We start from the raw sequence: 25677 nt of genomic DNA, 5'->3' as shown, positions 1-25677 counted from the left end.
TATACCACAGAATTCCACCCACTGGAGTGAAGATTCTGAGCCCCACGTCAGGCCTCCCAACCTGGGGGTCCGGCAACATGAGGAGGAATTCCTAGAGAATCAGACTTTGAAGTCTAGTGGGATTTGATTGCAAGACTTTGACAGGACTGGGGGAAAGAGAAACTCCACTCTTGGAGGGCACACACAAAGCAGTGTGCACATTGAGACCCAGGGGAAGGAGCAGTTACACCAGGGGAGACTGAACCAGACCTACCTGCTAGTGTTGGAGGGTCTCCTGCAGAGACGGGGGGGTGGCTGTGGCTCACCATGGGGACAAGGACACTGGCAGAAGTTCTGGGAAGTACTCCTTATCTTGAGCCCCCCCGGAGTCTGCCATTAGACCCACCAAAGAGCCCAGGTAGCCTCAGTGTTGGGTTGTCTCAGGCCAAACAACCAACAGGGAGGGAACCCAGCCCCACCCATCAGCAGTCAAGCGGATTAAAGTTTTACTGAGCTCTGCCCACCAGAGCAACAGTCAGTTTTACCCACCACCAGTCCCTCCTATCAGGAAAATTGCACAAGCCTCTTAGATAGCCTCCTCCATCAGAAGGCAGACAGCAGAAGCAAGAACTACAATCCTGCAGCCTGTGGAAGAAAAACCACATTCACAGAAAGATAGACAAGATGAAAAGGCAGAGGGCTATGAACCAGATGAAGGAACAAGATAAAACCCCAGAAAAACAACTAAATGAAGTGGAGATAGGCAACCTTCCAGTAAAAGAATTCATAATAATGATAGTGAAGATGATCCAGGACCTCGGAAAAAGAATGGAGGCAAAGATGAAGAACATGCAAGAAATGTTTAACAAAGCCCTAGAAGAATTAAAGAACAAACAAACAAAGATGAACAATACAATAACTAAAATGTAAACTACACTAAAAGGAATCAACAGCAGAATAACTGAGGCAGAAGAACGGATAAGTGACCTGGAAGATAGAATGGTGGAAATCACTGCTGCAGAACAGAATAAAGAAAAAAGAATGAAAAGAAATGAAGACAGCCCAAGAGGCCTCTGGAACAACATTAAAGGCAACAACATTCGCATTATAGAGGTCCCAGAAAGAGAAGAGAAAGAGAAAGGACTCGAGAGAAAATTTGAAGAGATTATAGGCAAAAGCTTCCCTAACATGGGAAAGGAAATAGCCACCCAAGTCCAGGAACGGCAGCAAGTCCCATACAGGATATGCCCAAGGAGAAACACTCTGAGACACATAGTAATCAAATTGGCAAAAATTAAAGACAAAGAAAAATTATTGAAAGCAGCAAGGGAAAATGACAAATAACATGCAAGGGAACTCCCATGAGGTTAACAGCTGATTTCTCAGCAGAAACTCTACAAGTCAGAAGGGAGTGGCATGATATACTTAAAGTGATGAAAGAGAAGAACCTACAACCAAGATTACTCTACCCAGCAAGGATCTCATTCAGATTTGATGGAGAAATCAAGAGCTTTACAGACAAGCAAAACCTAAGAGAATCCAGCACCACCAAACCAGCTCTACAACAAATGCTAAAGGAACTTCTCTAAGTGGGAAACACAAGAGAAGAAAAGGACCTACAAAAACAAACCCAAAACAATTAATAAAATGGTCATAGAAACATACCTATTGATAATTACCTTAAACGTGAATGGATTAAATGCTCCAACCAAAATACACAGGCTTGCTGAATGGATACAAAATCAAGACCCATATATATGCTGTCTACCAGAGTCCTGCTTCAGAAACAGGGACACATACAGACTGAAAGTGAGGGAAAGGAAAAAGGTATTCCATGCAAATGGAAATCAAAAGAAAGCTGTAGTAGCAGTACTCATATCAAATAAAATAAAGAATGTTACAAGAGACAAGGAAGGACACTACATAATGATCAAGGAATCAATCCAAGAAGAAGATATAAAAATTGTAAATATATATTCACCCAACATAGGAGCATCTCAATACATAAGGCAACTGCTAACAGCTATAAAAGAGGAAATTGACAGTAACACAGTAATAGTGGGGGATTTAACACCTCACTTATACCAATGGACAGATCATCCAAAATGAAAATAAATAGGGAACTGGAAGCTTTAAATGACACAATAGACCAGATAGATTTAGTTGATATTTATAGGACATTCCATCCAAAAACAGCAGATTCTTCTCAAGTGTGCACAGGACATTCTACAGGATAGATCACATCTTGGGTCACAAATCAAGACTCAGTAAATTTAAGAAAACTGAAATCATATCAAGCATCTTTTCTGACCACAACACTATGACATTAGAAATTAATTACAGGGAAAAAAACGTAAAAAACACAAACACATGGAGGCTAAACAGTATGTTACTAAGTAACCAAAGATCACTGAAGATATCAAAGAGGAAATCAAAAAATATGTAGAGACAATGACAATGAAAACATGATGATCCAAAACCTATGGGATGCAGCAAAAGCAGTTCTAAGAGGGAAGTTTATAGCTATACAAGTCTACCTCAAGAAACAACAAAAATCTCAAATAAACAATCTAACCTTACACCTAAAGGAACTAGAGAAAGAACAAACAAAACCTAAAGTTAGCAGAAGGAAAGAAATCATAAAGATCAGAGCAGAAATAAATGAAATAGAAACAAAGAAAACAGTAGCAAAGATCAATAAAACTAAAAGCTGGATCTCTGAGAAGATAAACAAAATTGATAAACCATTAGCCAGACTCATCAAGAAAAAGAGGGAGAGGACTCAAGTCAATAAAATTAGAAATGAAAAAGGAGAAGTTACAACTGACACTGCAGAAATACAAAGCATCCTAAGATACTACTACAAGCAACTCTATGCCATTAAAATGGACAACCTGGAAGAAAAGGACAAATTCTTAGAAAAGCATAACCTTCCAAGACTGAACCAGGAAGAAATAGAAAATATGAGCAGACCAATCACAAGTAATGAAATTGTGATCAAAAATCTTCCAACAAACAAAAGTCCAGGGTGAGATGGCTTCACAGGTGAATTCTATCAAACATTTAGAGAAGAGCTAACACCCATCCTTCTCAAACTCTTCCAAAAAATTGCAGAGGAAGGAACACTCCCAAACTCATTCTATGAGGCCACCATCACCCTGATACCAAAACCAGACAAAGATATTATACACAAAAGAATTACAGACCAATACCACTCATGAATATATATGCAAAAATCCTCAACAAAATACTAGCAAACAGAAGCCAACAACACATTAAAAGGATGATACACCATGATCAAGTGGGATTTATCCCAGGGATGCAAAGATTCTTCAATATATGCAAATCAATCAATGTGATACACTATATTAACAAGTTGAAGAATAAAACCCATATGATCATCTCAATAGATGCAGAAAAAGCTTTTGACAAAATTCAACACTGATTTATGATAAAAACTCTCCAGAAAATGGGCATAAAGGGAACCTACCTCAACAAAATAAAGGCCATATATGACAAACCCACAGCAAACATCATTCTCAATGGTGAAAAACTGAAAGCATTTCCTCTAAGATCAGGAACAAGACAAGGATGTCCACTCTCACCACTATTATTCAACATAGTTTTGGAAGTCCTAGCCACGGCAATCAGAGAAGAAAAAGAATTAAAAGGAATACAAATTGGAAAAGAAGAAGTAAATCTGTCACTGTTTGCAGATGACATGACACTCTACATAGAGAATCCTAAAGATGCCACCAGAAAACTCCTAGAGCTCATCAATGAATTTGGTAAAGTTGCAGGATACAAAATTAATGCACAGAAATCTCTTGCATTCCTATATGCTAATGATGAAAAATCTGAAAGAGAATTTAAGGAAACACTTCCACTTACCATTGCAAAAAAAAGAATAAAATACCTAGGAATAAACCTACCTCGGGAGACAAAACACCTGTATGCAGAAAACTATCAGACACTGATGAAAGAAATTAAAGATGGTACCAACAGATGGAGAGATATACCATGTTCTTGGATTGGAAGAATCAATATTGTGAAAATGACTGTACTACCCAAAACAGTCTACAGATTCAATGTAATCCCTATCAAATTACCCATTTTTTACAGAACTAGAACAAAAAAATCTTAAAATTTGTATGGAGACACAAAAGACCCCGAATAGCCAAAGCAGTCTTCAGGGAAAAAAACAGAGCTGGAGGAATCAGACTCCCTGACTTCAGACTATACTATAAAACTACAGTAATCAAGACAGTCTGGTACTGGCACAAAAACAGAAACATAGATCAATGGAGCAAGATAGAAAGCCCAGAGATAAACCCACACACATATGGTCAACCAATCTATGACAAAGGAGGCAAGGATATACAATGGAGAAAAAACAATCTCTTCAATAAGTTGTGCTGGGAAAACTGGGCAGCTACATGTAAAAGAATGAAATTAGAACACTCCCTAACACCATACAGAAAAATAAACTCAAAATGGATTCATGACCTAAATGTATGACCGGCCACTATAAAACTCTTAGCGGAAAACATAGGAAGAACACTCTTTGACATAAATCACAGCAAGATCTTTTTTGATCCACTTCTTAGAGTAATGGAAATAAAAACAAAAATAAACAATGGGACCTAATGAAAATTCAAAGCTTTTGCACAGCAAAGGAAACCATAAACAAGACGAAAAGACAACCCTCAGAATGGGAGAAAATATTTGCAAATGAATCAGTGGACAAAGGATTAATCTCCAATATATATAAACAGCTCATGCAGCTCAATATTAAAAAACAAGCAACCTAACCCAAAAATGGGCAGAAGACCTAAATAGACATTTCTCCAAAGACATACAGATGGCCAAGAAGCACATGAAAAGCTGCTCAACGTCACTAATTATTAGAGAAATGCAAATCAAAACTACAGTGAGGTATCACCTTACACCAGTTAGAATGGGCATCATCAGAAAATCTACAAACAACAAATGCTGGAGAGAGTGTGGAGAAAAGGGAACCCTCTTGCACTGTTGGTGGGAATGCAAATTGATACAGTCACTATGGAGAACAGTATGGAGGTTACTTAAAAAACTAAAAATAGACCTACCATATGATCCAGCAATCCTACTACAGGGCATATACCCAGAGAAAACCATAATTCAAAAAGACACATTCACCCCAATATTCATTGCAGCATTATTTACAATAGCCAGGTCATGGAAGCAACCTAAATGCCCATTGACAGATGAATAGATAAAGAAGAACTGGTACATATACACAATGGAATATTACTCAGCCATAAAAAAGAATGAAAGTAGGTCATTTGTTGAGTCATGGATGGATCTAGAGACTGTCATACAGAGTGAAGTAAGTCAGAAAGAGAAAAACAAATATCGTATATTAACGCGTATATGTGGAACCTAGAAAAATGGTACAGATGAACCAGTTTGCAGGGCAGAAAATGAGACACAGATGTAGAGAAGAAACGTATGGACACAAAGCAGGGAAAGTGGCAGGGTGGTGGTGGTGGTGGTGTGATGAATTGGGTGATTGGGATTGACATGTATACACTGATGTGTATAAAATTGATGACTAATAAGAACCTGCTGTATAAAAAAATAAATAAAATTAAATTAAACAATTAAAAAAAAAACCCAAAACGTTGATAACTCTAGTCCCCTTAATCTGCTTATCTGTAAACCCTCATGCCAACAGTGAGAAATCCAGCTCCTACCATTCACTTACTTAATTGGTCAGTTTAAGTATACATATAGCAGTTTAGGAATTAATACCCTTACTCCCATTGGAAACAACGTTATTAACTAGAGTACAATACTTATGTGCAATTCCTTTTGCTTTTAGTTTTACGCACTCAACTAATTTCCAAATTTCATCCAACACCTTTTCCCTTAAGCCCTTCCGGGAGGTTATTTTATATATTTGTAATACAGTTAAATTTCCTCGTCACAGTCTACCCTCCTTCCTGGGATCCTCCGATTTCCTAAGTGATTGCTTAAAAATTGACATACCTTAAGGGTTATGTTATGTACTATAAAGTTCTATGGGTTTTGATGAACACATGATGTTATGTATATACACAATATCATACAGGATAGTTTCACTGACCTAAAAATCATCCATGTGTCAATTATTCAACCATCTCCTCCTCTCCCTGAGCCCCTGACAACCACTGATATTTTAATTCTTTCTATAGTTTTGCCTTTTTCAGAATACCATATAATTGGAATGATACACTATGTAGCCTTTTCAGACTGTCTTCTTTCACATAGCAACCAACATTTAAGGTTCTTAGATGTCTTTTCATGACTCAATAGGCTACTTATTTTTATCATTGCATAGTATCAATTGCATGGATGTATCACAATTTGTTTATCACCTCACCTATTGAAGAACATCTTGGTTGCTTCCAGGATGGGTGAAAATGAATAAAGCTGCTATAAATATTTCTGTGCAGATTTTGGAGTAGGTATAACTCTTCATATGAATTGAGTATTAACCTAGGAGTACAATTGCTGGATCATGTTATAAGAATAAGTTTAGCTTTGTAAGAACCTAACAAACTGTCTTCCAACCTTTAAATACTATTTTGCATTTCCACCAGCACTAAATGAAAGTCCCTATTTCTTTGCATTTGCAGCAGTGATCAGTATTGTCAGGTTTTGTTTTCAATTTTTAAATTTTCAGTCATTCTAGTAGATGCATAGTAGTATCTCATTGTTTTAATTTGAAAGTCTCTAATGACAAATTATGTTGAGCATCTTTTCATGATTATTTGCCATGAGGTGTCTGCTCAGATCCTTTGCTCATTTCTATTGGCTTGTTTGTTTTCTTATTGTTGATTTTTTTTTTTTTTTCCTGCGGTACGCGGGCCTCTCACTGCTGTGGCCTCTCCCATCACGGAGCACAGGCTCCAGACGCGCAGGCTCAGCGGCCATGGCCCACGGGCCCAGCCGCTCCGTGGCATGTGGGATCTTCCCAGACCGGGGCACGAACCCGTGTCCCCTGCATCGGCAGGCGGACCCTCAACCACTGCGCCACCAGGGAAGCCCATCTTATTGTTGATTTTTAAGAGATCTCTGTACATTTTGGATATAAGCCCTTTATCAGTTATGTGTTTTACAAGAATTTTATCTAAATCTGTGGCTTGTATTTCATTCTCTTAACATTATCTTCAAAAGAGATGCTTTTAATTTTAATAAAGCCCAAATGATTTTTTTATTGAAGTATAGTTGCTTTACAATATTGTGTTAGTTTATACTGCACTGCAAAGTGAATCAGCTATACTTATATGTATATCCCCCCTTTTTTGGATTTCCTTCTCATTTAGGTCACCACAGAGCATTGAGTAGAGTTCCATGTGCTAGACAGTAGGTTCTCATTAGTTGTGTGTTTTATACGTAGTATCAATAGTGTATATATATCAACCCCAACATGACCCAGCAATCTGGCATATACCCAGAGAAAACTATAATTCAAAAAGACACATGCACCCCCAATGTTCATTGAAGTACTATTTACAATAGCCAGGACATGGAAGCAACCTAAATGTCCAACAACAGACGAATGGATAAAGAAGGTGTGGTACATATATACAATGGAATATTACTCAACCATAAAAAGGAATGAAATTAGGTCATTTGTAAAGATGTGGATGGACCTAGAGAGTGTCACACAGAGTGAAATGAGTCAGAAAGAGAAAAGCAAATATTGTATATTAATGCATATATGTGGAATCTGAAAAAATTGGTATAGTCAATCTTATTTACAAAGCAGAAATAGAGACAAAGACGTAGAGAACAAATGTTTGGATACCAAGGGGGATGGGGTGGTGGTGGGATGAATTGGGAGATTGGGATTGACCAATTGATGATTTTTAAAATTTTATTTCATGGATTGTACATGTGGTGTTGTATCTAAAAACCCATCACATGGATTTTCTCCTGTTCTTTTTCTAAAGGTTTTATAGTTCTGCATTTTACATTTTGGCCTATGATTCATTTTGACTTAATTTTTGTGAAAGGTGTAAGTTCTATCTAGGTTAATTTTTATTTTCCTTACTGTTTTTTTTTTTTGCATATGGACATCCAGTACCATTTATTGAAAAGCTATCCTTTCACTATGGAATTGGTTTTGTACATTTGTCAGTTGACTATATTTGTATGGGTCTATTTCTGGCCTATATTCTCTTCTATTGATTTTAGTCTTCCTACTCTGTTCTTCTTCCTTGTTCTGAAGTCTGCTTTGTCTGAAGTTAATAAAATTACTCTAGCTTTCTTTTGATTATAGTTAGCATGGTATGTCTTTACTTAATAACCTATTTGAGTCTTTATATTTAAAATGAGTTTCTTGGAAAAACAATGTACTCTTGCGTCCTGTTTGTTTTTATTCACTCTGACATTTTATTCTCTTCAACGTGTTTAGACCATTCACATTTAAAGTGATTACTGACATAGTTGGATTGATATTTGTTTCTTTTTTCCCTCTTTTCTGACTTAATTTAATTAAAACTTTTCCTGATTATTATATATGATGGCATTTATCTCCTCTCTGAGCAAATCTATTATATTTATTCCAAATTATTTAATGATCACCCTATTGTTTGCAATATCCATTTCAAGTTAATCAAAGTCCACTGTCTAAACAACACTATACCACTTACATGTAATGCAGATATTTTATAACAGAAGATTCTTAGTTCCTCCCTTCTATTTCTGATGACATTGTTGTCATCCATTTCACTTATCTATATGCTATAACTACCCAATACATTGTTTTTCTTATATGTTCAGCAAATGGTTATCTTTTAGATCAATTAAGAAAAAGAAAAATGTTTTATTTTGCCTTCGTTTGTTCTTTCTGCGATGTTCCTCCTTTTACAAATGTTTGAGAACTTTTACTTCTGAAGCCATCTGTGCCTGGCAAGTATTTTTTGTGAGATGCTTTAAAATTACAAACTCTTTTTTAAAAATCAGATATTGGACTATTTAGATTTTTTCTTTCTTTCTGTGTTTGTTTTGGTAAATTATGATCTCATGAGTTTGTTCATTTTATTTAATTTGCAAATTTATTGGTCAAAATTTTTTCTTAACACTCTCTTATTATCTAATATCTGTATCAATAATGATGTCTCATTTTTCTCCCTAATTCTGGTCATTTGTCTTTTTTTGTTTTCTTGATCAATCTTGCTATAATGTTTATCATTTCATTAATTTTTTTCAGCTTTTTAATATTCTCTATTGTACTTTTGGGTTTTATTTGTTAATTTGTACTCTGAACTTATCTTCTTTCTGTTCTCTTTCTGTTTACTTTAATGTTATTTTCACAGGTTTACTTTAATGTTATATTCAATAATCTTATTTTCATATTATGATTTAAATTTTCATTTGTATATTTATACAAATGTATATAATATACAACTTTTCTTTTCTAGTATCAATACATGCCTGTACAGTCAAAAGTTTTTCTTTTACCTCAGTTTTAGCTCTATAATACAAGTTTTCAAATGCCACATTTTTCTGTATGCCATTGAAAATATTTTGTAATTTACATTGTAATTTATTCATTGACCCATGGATTATTTTAGAAGTATACTGGTTAATATGCAAACATTTGAGATTTTTACATTATTTTTGTAAGTATGCTATATTATATTTTTCTAGTAAGCATACTCTATTATTTTAATACTTTGGAACATTAAGATCAAGTTTGTTAATTATATAGTTCAAATATTCTCTGTGTGTACTGACTTTTGTCTGCTTTTCCTATCAGGTATTTAGAGAAAGTTTTAAATCTCTCACCTCGACTGTAGTTATATCACATTTTACTCTATATATTGAGACTGTGTTATTAGATACAGGCAGAATTATAATTGTTACAATTTTTATTTCTTATTATTTCTAATAATGCTTTTTGCCTTAATGCCTACTTTGCCTGAGGTTAATAGAATAACACTTGGTAAATTTTGGTTAATATCTTTTTCAACTCCTTTATTTTTAACTTCTCTACAGATTTATGTTTATGGTGTGACCCATAAATTGAATGTGCATTTTTATTTTTATCAAATCTGAAATACGTAGTCTGTTTACAGATAATTTATCACTGATATTTTTAAGTTTTAACCTATCTTTCTATTTGTTTTTTGTTTGCCCAATCTGTTCCTCTTTTTTCTTTTGTTGTCTTCTTTTTATTAATCATTTTTTAATTTATTATTCCATTTTCCCACCTATTAGCTTATTAGTTATAAATTATTTTTCTCTTCTTTTAAGGGTTACAGCATAAATCCTGGAATTATTAGCGCCTACTCTATACTAGCACTTTGTCCATCTCTCAGAAAAATGTGAGGAATTAGGGACAATTAAATTCTATTTTCCCCATTCAGCCCTTTTTGTTATTATTGTTGAGTGTTTTAATTATACATATATTTTAAACCCCACATTATATTACCAGTATTGCTTATATCATCAATATTCATTTTTATTTACTTACTTTCCAGTGATTACTTTTTCCTATTTACATTTCTGTAAGATAATTTCCTTCTTGCATTTCTGAAAATTAGGATCATTTTCCTTCTACTGAAAGGATACCTTTTAGTATATCATTTAGTTCCTGTCTGATGCCAGTGAATCTTCTCACTATTTATTTGAAAATGTCTCTATTTTATGTTTACTTTTGAAAGATATTTTCCCTTGGTATATAATTTTAGATTGTAAGCTTTATTCTTCATTGTTTTTCAGTATCATTTTATTTTCTTATGGCTTTCATAATTTCCCTTGTTTTTTTTTTTTTTGCATATAGTGCTGGCTTTATTTGTTTCTGGAATTAAAACCTTCCCGTAGCCATAAGAATTAGGAGAAACAACAGCAATACTTACAAAATCACCCTTAAAGAGCAATAAGATTTCCTCTTCAAAATGTAAAGCCCTTGAAATAGCTGAGATAGTTGGAATCATTTTATGGGCAGGATAAAGTCAAAATAGCATGAGGAACATTCAGAAAAAATATTCCCTCAGTAGCAATTACAATAAAATTTGTTTTATTCTCAAAGCTCAACCAAACAGTTTTGTGGTAAGATTCAAAACGGTGCAAGGTTTTGACCAGCTTGTGGTCAGGCTTATTTCAGGACAGATATGATTAACTCCAGCTTGCTGCCTGGCCTCCCTCAGCTAGGTTCCAAATAACTTTTGTATCATGGACCTTAATCTGTCAAAATATAAATGCAAAATGTATTGCAATGACAGTAAGGACTCGTCATGTTAAATATGAAGTTACTAATTGGTAAAGTGGAGAAGAGGTAATAGAATCTAGGCCTTCTGTAAATCAAATTTCATACTATATGGACACACAAAAAATTGAACCACATTACTCAAGATATGCAATTATGGAGACTACCTGACATTCTAAAGTGTGTAAGGGTCCACCTGACCCTGACATTTTTTGGGTGCCATTATATAAACAATTTAAGAAGATATTTCGGGATTTCCCTGGTGGCACAGTGGTTGGGAGTCCTCCTGCCATTGCAGGGGACACGGGTTCTAGCCCTGGTCTGGGAGGATCCCACATGCTGTGGAGCAACTAAGCCCGTGCACCACAACTACTGAGCCTGTGCTCTGGAGCCCATGAGCCAAAGCTGCTGAGCCCACGTGCCACAACTGCTGAGGCCCGCACGCCTAGAGCCTGTGCTCTGCAACGAGAAACCACCGCAATGAGAAGCCTGCGCACCACAACGAAGAGTGGCCCCCGCTCCTCGCAGCTAGAGAAAGCCTGCGTGCAGTGGCGAAGACCCAACGCAGCCAAAAAAATAGATGAATAAAAATAAATGAATAAATAGATTTGGAAAAAAAAAAAAAAAAAGAAAAGAAAAGGCATTGTAATAGCCCAGGGGAGAAATGAAAGAGTCTGAACTAAAGCATTAAAAAAAAAGAAGATATTTGTGTAACTTACTGTAGAAAGTTTAGAAATCAGTGAGGTTTCCATTTGTTATACCATACTACCTAGCTTAGATAAATCTTCATTTTTAAATTATAAAACATATAAAACTCCCCCCAGTGTATATATGGGATGTATGGGATTACAGGGCGATAGTTGTTCCATAAAGTGCACTGAGTTCCAGGGGCATATAATGGAAACTAAATATTACAACTTTTTTCAGTCTTCATGACTACAGGCAGGGTGGGTAAACAAGGCAAATGAAGCAAACTCTTCCTCCCTGCCACCCTTTAACCAGATGCAGCATTTTGGCACTTCTATGATATACAGGTTGACTTAATTCATTGACTTAAGTTGAAAGCTAGCAAGAGCAAATCTTTTAAATTTAGGATCTTCTTCCATAGCCACTCCAAGGATCTTAATTCCTAAACTACACCATGAGTTCTGAAATGGTGTTCACTGCAGTGTTCTTGAAGCTTTCACATCTTAATATGAGATCTGACACCTCTAGTTAAGGTAGGGAACGGTTAAAAGCTGTCTTCCTCTTAGCTAATCCAGTCCACCAGCAATCTTAACAGTTAAGTTACTATATAAAAATGAAACTGTGCTCTCAAGCACTGATCAAAACTGTTGTGCTGGGAATCCTTTCCAGAGTATTAGCTCCCTGAGAGAAAACAGAGATCCTAACCAGTTGCTTCCATGAATAATAACCCCAGTATGGTATACATAATGTCCTTCAAAGCATAACTCAGGCAACCGTGGTCGTCCTGACAAGCTTATCAGCATTTACACACAAGATATATTTAAAATTGATCCCAGACCAACTATTGCAACCATAATCCCATTATTTAGCACACTACATTCCTGCTGAGATGCCAAAGCCAGAAATCTCAAAGCAAAGAGTGATGGTTCATCATCTTTTACAAGTGAGACAAAAATATCAAGAAGGGAGAAAGGTAACCCCCCCACCCGCCCAAATGCATCAAATCGATGTTATCTTCACAGCTTTAATTGACACGATACAGAGTTCTCAACTTCCTGATTCGAGGAGTCCATTTTCAAGGTGACTGTTGAGGTCAAGAAGAGCTTTCAGGCTTTTCTTTGCCATGGCCCATGAACTCCAGTCCTTCAATAGGAATCTCCTTCTCCTTTATTGCTTTCTGAACACACTGCTGGTAGCGCTTGAAGAGATAGGTGCCCGGGTCCCCAGAGCCATCCCCCTTGAGGAACCTGTGCAAACAAGTGATTGAAGAACTAATTGTACTCATGCTTCATGTTGGTGCAAGCCTCCCCTACGCTGTTTGTGGCATCTGCGTCTGTGGCGCTGGCAGCAGCTCTCAGATGTCCCATAATTTCCTTTGAAGAGTTAACTTATCAGTCTTTTACTTCCTTGAAAGAAACGTGTCTGTTTTTTCTGGATGCTTTTAAAATTTTCTTTCTGCTTTTGTTTTCTTTTTCGTATTTTTTCCCTGATGTGTCTAAGGGTGGTTTTATATAGAACTTTTTGAATCTGTGGATTAATTCCCTTTGTCAGTTTGGAAAAATACTTTTTTTCTTTTTTTCCCTGTGTGTTTTTTCACCTGTTGGGCTATGTTTTCTTTGTTTGTTTTTGTCTTCACCATTTTATCTTATTCTTGGCCTAACTGGTAATTTTTGATCGAATGCTTGGCCTTGTATATAAAAATTATTGCATCTCTGTATTTTTTTCTTCCTCCGAAGGGTATTTTATTTTCTTTTAGCTCACAGAAAAAAAGGTTGATCATCTCAATTCTATAAGGGATTGTGATAATTTGAGACTCAATTTCAGTCTTTGTGAGAACTGGTCTAGTTTCAGTTTCCACTTACTCCTATCCAATTCATATGAGTAATCTTGTTCTTTAGCTCTCTTTTTTCATCAGTTACCAGGAAGTTAATGTTACTTTTAATGCTCCACTACAATAACTCTATTGACCTTGCTTTATATTTTCATTTCTTGTTCCCATAAAAATATTTCTTTTATTTGTAACTTAATTGTCTTATTGTATCTATATCTATTATTGTAAAGATTCTCAAATACTTTTTATAATCCATTCACTCATGATTTATTATCACCTGTCTACACTGCTTAGGGCACAAATTGGGCTCTAAGTAGGCCTATGGGTATGAATTCCACATTTACTGACTTAAAAGGGCTTGCAATCTAATAACAGGAAAATAACAGACAACCATGTAACTGGTATAGTAGAGAGTAGAAATAGTATGCAAAGGTGTATAAGCCACGTACTGCAGGAATGCAGACAGAAGAATAATATAGTTTTCCTAAAATGACGAGGGAGAACATGAGGGTGACATTTGAGTGCACACTTGAAGTGGGACTAGAATTAACAGGAGAGGGTCATTACTTCAGGCTAAGTAATAAATAAAAATGTAAGAAGAGAAAAATGGGATAAAGGATGGGATGAATAACATGAGGGATATTGCTATGGGAGTGAGCCACGGATGCGTAAGACTGATTCAAAAACTATATTCTGAGATTCTTAAGCCAAGAGATTCTGTTGCTAGAACTAGTTGTTATTCTTTGGTGATCTTAAGATTTCTGCTGGTTCTTTAATTATCTCACAAGAGATGCGTTTACCAAGTAAAAAAACAAGAAAGAGTTGCTGCCTCCAGGGCTAAGAGTAACCAAGGAAAGAGAAACACACCTGCCTTTTTGGTCACCAATACTAATATTTTGTTTTCTCAGGTCTTGAATGGTAAGCTAAAGACTTGGGTTGGAACGGAATGCAGGCGCTCTAGGGTGATGATTCAGGCTGACTGTTAGACTTGCAAAACTGAATGTGGGTGGTTTTGTTGTGTAATCTTTTGCCTTAATCTTTCTGCTTTTGATGAAGTGCTTTGACTGTCTCTTTATGTGTATGCCTGTAAGAAGTAGGACATGCATGGAGTTTCTTAATGGAACCTCATCAAATTTAAAGTCATGACGGAAAAATTGGTTTACCTTAGGTTAAAAAAGTCCTCTTTAGTTATAGAAGAAAATTTTTAAAAAAGAGAGAAAGGAAGGAAGGAAAAAAAGAAAGAAAGAAAAAGAAAGAAAGAAAGAAAGAAAGAAAGAAAGAAAGAAAGAAAGAAAGAAAGAGAGAAAGAAAGAGAAATACTAATCATTAAATCCAGGCTAAGCAGTCAGTATTATTTTATTTTGGGAATTTAAAGTCCATAAAATAAAAAAATGTGATCAAATTTGGTTCCCATTTCAAGTGAATTTCAGATCTGGAATTTAACTTACAGAATTAGTGTTCACATGTAGTGTTGGAGAGGAAATTTGATATAAAGGGTCAAAAAATTTAATTATATAGTAATTAAATCGCAGATTGAATATTTTGTTTGTCATTTTGAAAAGCAAGAAAAGCTAAACATTTCCCAAGCAGAATGCCATCACCTCAACTGTTTCTCAATATTTCAGTCACCATTCTTTCAACAAACATTTACTGAGCATCTACTCTATGTCAGTTTCTCTACTAGCCTCCAGAGATAGTGATGAACAAAATGCAGACACAATTCTTGATCATTCAGAGATTAGAGTCTCGTGAGGATCATCCAACAGTTGTCAAATAATCACACATATGAAAGACTAATTCCAAATATGAGAAAAATGCCCTGAAAAAAAGAAGCAAAATTCAATGAGAGCCAATCATAAAGGGATTGTAAATGAATACCTGTGCTCTTGGTGGGCTTTAGGAGTAGGTGGCATACTGGGAACTAGTAGCATGAGCTGTTTGGTGCCATGGACAGAACAAGAGTCAGAATCAGATTCTTGTTCTTAAGACAGTTAGGGCTTTTCCATCATGTCCTGCATGGCCAGAGGTTCCTAAGTGGTTCCTGAAATTAGGTTTGTCTTTTTGCTACCTGGACTAGCAATTCCACTAGTCCTTTGATTCCCTCCAGTCCATGTCCACAGTTCTGTCAGAAATTTCTAAAACTCAGCTTCTAAAGTGCCCCACTCTTCTCAGCAGCTTCTGAAGTTTCTCCTTTACATGGTTGCAATTCTCTGCTCCATGTTCATATAAAATTCAAAGTCATAGCAGACAGGGCCCTCCATGATTTTCCCAGTCCTCAACCAGCCTTGCCTGATTTGTCTTTCATTACTCTCCTCCACACCCCTTGCACCCCAAGGTCCAGCCTCAGTTAATATTTTGTAACAGAGTCATTCACTTTCCTGAAATAGGTATGTGCAATGTTCTTTTTCTGGGAAGTATTCCCTCCCTTTTCTGCCTGGGAAGTCCCCACTAATTCTGTAGTATTCAGGTAAAATGTGGTTTCCTCACTGAAGCTCTCTCCTATCCCCTAAGGCAGAGTTAGTTATTTCCTTCTTGGTGCGCTTCCTCAACACTTTGTACTAGTTATGTCTCTCATCACATCGTACTCTATTGGTCTTTGTGTTATTTCATAAATTCGATTGTGAATTTTCTGAGGGTGATGGCTAAGTCTAAAGAACTTCTGTAATCATACTTTGGCTCCTTCTAGGTAGGTCCCTACTATCATGTTTTGCATACATTAATGTATGATTGTGGAAGGAGAGAAAAGGTCTAGGGGTCTTGGCTGTCTGTTACCTTTTTTTTTCTTTAAACTAAATGATGGCTCTTGGTGTATTCCTAAAGCCTACTGGTATGAATGAAATCAAGAGCTCAGGTGGTTTTTAAAAGCAAAACTTTGAGGAGCAAATTAGAGAGCCCCTAGCCTTTATGGCAACTGTGTAAATTATAAAACGTTGTCCTTTACCCAAGACACTTTACTTCTTTCTGTTGGGAAATTGTCATCATATGCTGGTTTTGTTACAACAAAACACTTTTTTTCCCCAGCTCGCTACAGTTGTTGTCACAAACATACAAGTATATGATATCTAGAGTAAAGGTCACAACTTTGCAAGTTGTGCCCACGTTCACTGCATCACTACGTGCAGTGGGCTTTAGGAAAGAAGAAATTCTGTTTATTCCAAACAACATCAAATTCCTGGCTTTTTTTTTTTGTTTTTTGCGGTATGTGGGCCTCTCACCATTGTGGCCTCTCCCGTTGTGGAGCACAGGCTCTGGACTCGCAGGCTCAGGGGCCATGGCTCACGGGCCCAGCCGCTCCACGGCATGTGGGATCTTCCCGGACCAGGGCACGAACCCGTGTCTCCTACATCGGCAGGCGGACTCTCAACCACTGCGCCACCAGGGAAGCCCCAAATTCCTGTTTTAAGAAAACAAAGAAAATTATAGTTGATATTCAAATGGATACTATGATCATTGTCATTATCATGATATCTATCTAGTATATGTAGTCAGTTGGGTGAAGCTTAGGGAAGACAAGAGACCATAAGGTGGAATTGATTTCTTCTTTATCTGAACATCAAGAACACATTATCTCTTCCTTGTGTATAGTTTATCCCCATCTACTTTGAATTTTTTCATTTGTTTATGCATTCTATTTTTTTCAAGCAGAATCTTCTGGGCCTGGTTATTACTGGACCTAATTTTAGGCCAAAAAGTTATCTTTGGCTTTGGTTTCATGTACAATAAGACCAATGGAGATGGGTAAGAGGAAAGAGTCTAAATTGTCTCCCAAGTTGATGAATCAGGTGGAAAAGAAGAAGTTTATGCTAGTTACTAAAATAATTACGATAGGATATTATTTTATACCCATGATCATTATTTTTCCTGGCAATTTATCTATATGTCCACACAACTGCCTAATCAAAACAAAAGTTGTTCTAGCCTTATTGCCTTAAGATAGAGAAGTTTCAAGGCAGAATTAGAAAGTGATTTGCTAATGTTTTCCTGGATTTTGGTTATACATCTCTAAAGGCAACTTAGAGAATTGGGGAAGAGACAAAATATTGGAAAGAAGATGTGACTTGGCTTCCTCCAGACCAAAGATTTCCTCACTCAGAGATGAAGAGTGTATTCTCATCCAGGGCCTTTGCTCTTACTGTGGCCTCTTCCCAGAACATTACTTCTCAGATCTTTTCATGGTTCACTCTTTCAACTCATTCAAGTCTCTGTTCAATTGTTCTTCCCTGAGAGGCTTTCCTTGACCATCATATCTAATGATGAGAAGATAGGTGTTGGTGGGCACTGCAGAGAAGAGCTGTGTTTCCTGCTGTAAGAACGGGTCCCTGAGAAAGTAGCAAGACTTCAGAATGGACATTATGTGTGATTCTAGGCAGGTGGAGCCCTGAATAGCATCAGAGAAATTACCATGCTTCTGAAACTAGCAAGGAGAGAACTCAGGCCTGGGATGGGCATTGGCATAGGAGAAAGCAACCTTTCAGAAATGACACCACATCTAAGGACCAAATAGGGTCATGTCATGTAATTCTTTGTGGATATCTGAAGGGACAGATGACTGAATATACTTGAGGTTCCCTAAACACAACTTAAACTAAACATCAGGCAAAGAAAGGAAAAAGCCTGAATAGACTGAGACTGCTTTCATAATGCAAAAGGGGAGCTTGGAATAGAGATTAGGTTAAGGTTTCATAAAAATAAAGATAGATCAATTTCTTGCACAATTCAGTAAAAACAAAAAAAAGTACAAAAGTAGGTGTGCTGGGGGTAAACAGACGTGTGAACTCAGCAGGATTTAACAGTGATGAGTCTGATGGGAAAGTCAGGTGTAATAGGCAGAATGCCTGGAGTACAGAGATGTGATCCCAACCTTGAATAAGTTCACAGATGGCCTGTAGAGATAAATGTGTTCTTCAAAAGATCGGTAATAATCCAAAGGATCATATGCAAAGTTTAACAACTGTAGAAGTAGTTCAGAATGAGGGAATGATCAGTGAAGGATTGTCATGGAAGACCCACACAGAGGTGGGACTAAAACTTGGCATTGAGAGAAGCTTTATACTTAGACAAATAAAAGAAATAAACAATGATGAGGCAGTAAAACTGTGCATGTTATCTTTGAGAGACAGTGGAGAAGAATTGTATGATGGCAGGTGATTCCTTGTGTAAGAACGTGGTTAGCTTAGGCACGTTGGAGAAGTCTGCCCGGTTCAGGAAGAGAAGGAGTGGAACACTCAGCTAAGGACTGAACTTCAATCTGTAGTCAGTGAGGAGCCATCAGAGGTATGTGAATGGAATAACGTCCTGTGAAACAGAATATATCAAAAAATTAATTTCTAATGGTGTATAATTTTGCTTCTAGCAAGTCAGGCAGGCTTGTTCCCTAAGATCAACCTAAAGGAGTTATTTTGATGTGAGAGACTATACTCCAAAAAGGCAGAAAAGCTAAAGATACAAACTGGAAACAAGCAAAGTAGGAGGAACTAAAGGTTAAAGATACTCTGATGGTACATCGGTAGCCATAGCTTTATATTAGAGATTACTTATGGAGCATTTCTTTGTCAATGTTGGACAGCATTACTATTATTTTCCAAAAGACAACATAGGGACATGAATAAATGGGTAGCTCGTGTTTGCTAGTAGAGATTAGTTTGCCCATTGAGCTTGGGGACTGTGTGAGATCCAGGGCTGTTGCTAGGAAGTGATTTGCATAGATGCTCTTGTGCCCTTTAGGGGCATATGGGGAAAAGAGAAGTCTTTTACAAACATAATTCAGGTTTGTCACCGTCTATGTCACGGTGACCCTGTGATTTCCTATCACAGTCAGATTAAATAAAAGTCATCCTCCTTACCATGGGTTACTTGGCTCTACGTGATCTGGTCTGGTCCTTGCCACTGTCTCTGGCTTTATTTCCTAGTACTCTTGGCCTGCTTCATTCTACTGTAGCCACATTGGACTCTTCTTATTTCTTTAACACGCTAAGTATATTCTCCTCCTGTGCTCTTACTATGATCTCTTCCCAGAACACTGCTCCTTTCCGTGGCTCACCCCTTTAACACATTCAGGTCTCTGCTCAGCTGTTCTTCCCAGAGGGTGTTCCTTGACCATCACATGCAGTGGATAATCTCCATCTCCCACTCCACTACTCTTCTTTACTTTACGCCCTGCTGCAGTTTTCTTTATTGCATTTATCAGTAACTGATCTTGCATTAGTTACTTATCTGTGTGATTATTTGTTTCTCTTACCAGAATGTAAGCTCTGTGAGGGCATAATCTTTGTCTAACACCTTTGTAATTCTTGGCCTAGAGGTGGCTCTGATACCTCGTAGGTGCTTGATAAATATTTGTTGTGTAAATGAATAAATAAAGAACAATATTATTATTGCTATTATCATTTTTGTTAATAACCAATATTCATTGAGACTTTACCCATGTGCCATGACCAGGTTATTAAAAGTCGTACTTGGGGGCTTCCCTGGTGGCGCAGTGGTTGAGAGTCCGCCTGCCGATGCAGGGGACACGAGTTCGAGCCCCGGTCCGGGAAGATCCCACATGCGGCGGAGCAGCTGGGCCCGTGAGCCATGGCCGCTGAGCCTGCGCGTCCGGAGCCTGTGCTCCGCAATGAGAGAGGCCACAACAGTGAGAGGCCCGCGTACCGCCAAAAAAAAAAAAAAAAAGTCGTACTTGGTTATTTCATTTATTCTTCACAACCACTTCCTTGAGTCACACAGAGGTAAAGTAACTTTCATAAATTTACTCAGCTAGTAAATGAACAAATCAAGATTTAAACCTGGGACTGCTAAGCTCCAATGGTCTTGCTATATTATATAATATATGTGGTAACAAACATGGTACCATAAAATGCATTAGCACAGTGCCTATAAATTAGTAAATGAAGGTAACTCTCTTGAACACAGATCTCCAAGTCAAAAGAAAACTTTGGGGAAATGTAGCTGGTAGGATACTATTGCGCTAAGGCATAGATACCTTCAGGCTAATGTGTTTTGTTTTTTTTTTCCTTTGTTTGCAGATTAAAAAAATTTTTTTTTCTTAAATATATGTCCTGGCCTTTGGTATATTTCAGTTCCAACAGCTTGAAATTGTGGCTGTGTTTGGAGGACTGCTCTTGCATTCCAAGAGCCCTTGATTGGAAAACACAGATAGCTGGAGGCCTGGAGTTTATATACTCCTTGAAGAGCCCTTTACCAATGATGATAGGTACAGGATTATGAAACTCAAGCTCTCTGGCCTCAGTTTGGGACCTCTTTGAGGCAACTTGATATTCGAGAGTTCAACTTCAAGTTCAAGCTGCTTGAAGTTGCTCAGTCCAGGACTTTGCTTGACACGGTACCCTTGCCTGGTTGGCGTTCTCTTCATCCCTGTCCTGTTTCCTGGACTCTCTTACTATTTTCTGTTGGAACACTTTGTCAATAAATCACTTGTACATTATGAATTTTTGTTTCTGGGTCTGATGGTAGAGAGTCTAACCTAACATAGTGAATCACCCAGTTTCTTTTAGTGCAAAAGCCGCTACTGTAGCCACACCTCAATTGCCTTTTGATAGGCATCCATGCCTTCCTCTCCATTCACATTCTTCCCAGACTCATACACGTGAAATTCCTACTTACTGGAGCCAGGGGCTAGGGAAGACTTTCTGTAAAGAAATAGCACTTTTTAGCAAAATCACCTTAGGTGTGGATAGATCTTTGCTTCGTAGAGCTCAAGCCTAAATTTGACCTAACTCATTTCCTCCCCACATTCCTGGCTGGTAGACCAGGGCAGGGAGGAAAGAGGAGCTGAGTCATTACGGCTTAATTCACTTGTCTATTTCTCAACCCCTAGAGCTTGCTTTAGTTGAAGAAGCTTTCACCAGGATTAACTTTGCTGCAAAAAAGCTTTCTGGGTCTCCTTTCAAGGCAGACGTTGGCTGCACTGAAGCAGCATGAATACTTAAAGGCCTTTGAAGAATGCAGGTATTATCTAGCTCTGATGGGACTGTCTTTCCAATTGGGCCCACAGTGGTCACCTTCCTGTGTGTCATCTTCTCTGCAATAAAAATCTTCTAGGAACAGCAGTATATGGGCGTGGTGGCACAAGCTAATTTCATCAGATAACTGGGAGAGGCCCTTTCCCCTGAGGCCCAGGTGCGGTTACCAACACTAGGGAGGTTTGGGGAAGAACAGACTTGTCTCTTTACCACATAAGACCTGAGCAGTGAGGGCAGGTTGCCCTCTTCGAATAACCTAGGAAGTAATTTTCACTCTCAGGATCTTGCTAGTGTACTATTGCTTAGCTCAAGTCAAACTGGAGCATGCTTTGCACAGGAAAATCAGAGCAGCAATTAGGAATGTTTTTACCGTGGAGAGATGGAAAGAGTTTTGCTGTGGCTGTGGAGAAGCACCTGGGAAGTCACTCCAGATTATCACTGGCTGGCTGTGAGCCCTTAGGAGACTGACTTGAATTACCTGGGCAACAGTATCCTCATGAGCTCACCATTGCCAGTACTCTATGATTTTGTCATTTTCTCAGTAGTATCTGGTGTTTCTATGGACATCACATGATTCCTGTATCAGCCAGCCTCAGCACACAAGACTGGACTGTAACGCCAGCAGGTCCGGGGAAGAGCCCAGGGAGCCAGACGGAACGCCCGCCAAAGTGGCTGATGCAACCGACACCTGACATTGCCACACCACTCGGCCCCGGTCTTCCCGCTCCCCGAGGGGCGGAACCAACGGCTCTGAGGCTGATGCAACCGACACCTGACATTGCCACAACACCCGAGAGATTACCAAAAAAGGGCTGCTTCACACAGCAAGCACCTCTCCTGCGTCCACCCCTATAAATTTTGTTCGCGCCCACACCCGGACGCGACTTCTCTGGCACCTTTCTCTCGGACCAGTGAACCTCGCCCGGGAGCGTTCCCAAATAAAGCTTGTTTAAGCTCTCCTCCGTTTCTTGGTGCCGTTCCTTACATGGACAACTCCCCAAAAGGCATTGACCCCAAGGCACTAGAGCGTTCCTGCTCATCACCCCATATCCTGTAAAGTGTTAAAACTGCAAGTTATTCCCGAGGCAACTGAGAAATTTTCTGAATGTCCCAAAGGGTGGCTAACCCCACTAGCAATTATTAAATGGTTAAGCTGTAAAGCACCAAGAGAATAGACTTTTTCTAAACTTCTGTAATCCTTTCAGAAAAAAAAAAAAAAAGCCCTAAAGAAGATGCAGTGGTCTCTTTTTCCTGGTCATATACAAATGTGACACTGCAGGTCTGCAGGTTCCCATTCAGGTCCCCAGGCTAATGAAACCACCTGTTAACTGGCTTCCTATATTGTCATGCCTTGATCGTTTCGCTTGAGATGTTTACCACACAAGATGGTCCAAATGCTGCTTCTTTTCTGACATTGCCTCAGATATCTCCAATCAAAAGTGTTTCTTTTTTTGCTAGATTCTCCTAAGTAGTTCATACCACAATCTCACTCTGAAAATCCTTATAGATATTTGTTTATGCTTCTGTATCTTCCACTACTTCCTCTCCAAACTCTAGACTATATGCAACTAAAGGGCAAGGGGCAGGTCTTATTCACATCTATCCTGCTCCTAAAGACACCTCATAGAGTCTGGAACACATTTAAAATATATGTATTTCCAAGTTCAGTAGCATTGCCACATATTTTATTCAGTCATTTTAGAAGAGGCAGCAAGGTGCAGAGGAAAGAACAGAGATTTTAGAGTACAAAATGCAGTGTTTCAGTCATCGTCTTTCTACTTACTCTCTGCATGGTCTTGGTCAAATTATTTCAAATATTCAAAGCTCTGTTTCCTCGTCTGTAACATGGCAATACCATCACTGACTTTACAGGACTGTATGAGGGTAGAGAATCTGGATGTAAAAATAAACCTCAATAAATGGTAGCAGCTGATATGATCATGTTTATGATTATTATGTGTCTATGAAATATACATCTCTGTACTATGGAAAGTGACATAAAAATTAATTGGATCTAAATTTGTGATACAGAATGTTTTTAGCCCAAGGTGACGGGGGAAGTAACAGAGAAAGATATATAGACCTGCAGATGGAAGATAAAGGGGACTTTAACTTTGTTGGAATGGTTGACATGTACACACACATATACATACATATAGGTTTGTAGTAAATTTGAAAAAATGTTAACAATCATACTTTCTGGGGTGTAAGTACGTGAATATGTATCACACTATTTTTTAAACCTGGCTATACAGATCTTCCTTGACTCACAAAAGGGTTACGTCCTAATAAACCCATCATAAGTTGAAAATAGCGTAAGCTGAAAATGCATTCAAAGCAACTAACCGACCTAACATCATAGCTTAGCTTCACCTGCCTTAAACATGCTCAGAACACTTAGCCTGATCTGGGCAAAATCATCTAACACATAGCCTACTTTATAATAAAGTGTTGAATACCTCGTAATTTGTTGAATACTGAACTGAAAGTGAAAAGAAGAATGGTTGTGTGGGTACAGAACGGCTGTCAGTGTATGGGGTGTTTACTCTGTTGATCATGTGGCTGATTGAGAGCTGGGGCTCATTGCTGTGGTCCAGAATCAAGAGAGAGTATTGAACCACATATCACTAGCTTGGGTCAAAGGTCACTATTCAAGTTTCGAAGTATGGTTTCTACTGAATGCATATCACTTTCACACCATCAAAAAGTCAAAAAACTGTTAAGTCAGACCATCATTAAATCAGGGACCATCTGTATTTTTTAAAGTACAAATTCTGTGTATACTAAAAACCTCTGTACACATTAAAGGGCTTAAAGTATTCTTTGTTGACACTAAATCATTTTTTTCCTTAATAGGAAGCATGTCTAGCAAGCCAATGGGCAATTAAGGAGAAGCTGGAGTACATGTTAGCGGAGCTTCAGACTCCAGGAGGAAATCCAGGTGAAGATGGAAATAGCAGGTTAGATTTCTAATCCAAGAAGTTGTTTCCCAGCTAGAAATTGAGTCACCCCATTGTCACAGCTCTTTTCCTTCTGTAATAGAAACTGAACCACAGTTAATGCCCATATAGTGTGATTGAAAAGGTAACCTTTAAGGAAAAAGTTATATATGCATATGAAGATAAATTTTAAATATCCTATCTAATATCTCCTTACCATTCTAGTTCCTTACATGGAAAGTCATTCAGAGAAAGCAAAACATATTACCTGCTTTTCTTTCTTGCACAGTGTTTATAACTTAGAAAATAATCTATCAAACTTTTATTAAACACTTCCTATGTTTTAAGCACTTTATTTAGGAGTTGGGATAGAAAATTTAATATTAAATGGCCACTATGCAGGAGGAACTTTCAAGAGATATATGATCATGAAATGGAAAACACAGAGCACACTGTGGTAACATGAATAAAAGAAGAGGATATATACAATTTAACAACCCATACAGAATGAGCACAGACCACTCAGAAGGTACACACTGACCAGAATGGATGCCTATCCTAAAAATGAATGTTTAGGGTTCTAAGGCAAGAATGATCTTTCTATCTTTCTTGTGTCAAGAAGTACCTGGAGAGGGGGGACCTTAAAGATGGCGGAGGAATAAGATGTGGAGATCACCTTCCTCCCCAGAAATACATCAGAAATACATCTACATGTGGAACAACTCATACAGAACACCTGCTGAATGCTGGCAGAAGACCTCAGACCTCCCAAAAGGCAAGAAACTACCCATGTACCCGGGTAGGGCAAAAGAAAAAAGAAAAAACGGAGACAAAAGGATAGGGACAGGACCTGCACCTCGGGAGGGAGCTGTGAAGGAGGAAAAGTTTCCACACACTAGGAAGCCCCTTCACTGGTGGAGACAGGGGGTGGGCGGGGGGAAGCTTCAGAGCCACGGAGGAGAGAGCAGCAACAGGGGTGCAGAGGGAAAAGCGGAGAGATTCCCACACAGAGGATCGGTG

At 38.0% G+C, this 25677-nt stretch overlaps 1 protein-coding gene and 1 long non-coding RNA gene across 2 annotated transcripts in view; one reads left to right on the top strand and one right to left on the bottom strand.

The window, feature by feature from the left end:
• LOC117196069 (uncharacterized) overlaps positions 1-22371 on the top strand; it is a 32021-nt gene extending 9650 nt beyond the window's left edge. The window contains exons 2-3 of the long non-coding RNA XR_007477563.1: positions 21574-21704; positions 22261-22371. This is a non-coding gene — a long non-coding RNA (uncharacterized LOC117196069). The remainder of the gene's footprint in view (positions 1-21573; positions 21705-22260) is intronic.
• On the bottom strand, positions 11600-20262 carry LOC117196070 (TP53-regulated inhibitor of apoptosis 1-like). The gene is given in 2 exon segments (XM_033403249.2): positions 11600-13158; positions 13160-20262. Coding segments are annotated over 2 exon segments (273 nt in total). The 5' UTR covers positions 13276-20262; the 3' UTR covers positions 11600-13001.
• Positions 22372-25677: the final 3306 nt, after the last annotated feature.

The sequence above is a fragment of the Orcinus orca genome, chromosome 5 (genome assembly GCF_937001465.1).
Source record: "Orcinus orca chromosome 5, mOrcOrc1.1, whole genome shotgun sequence".
NCBI lineage: Eukaryota > Metazoa > Chordata > Mammalia > Artiodactyla > Delphinidae > Orcinus > Orcinus orca.
Note: the sequence above shows the minus strand (reverse complement) of the source record. Positions and strands in the feature narration are given on the sequence as shown.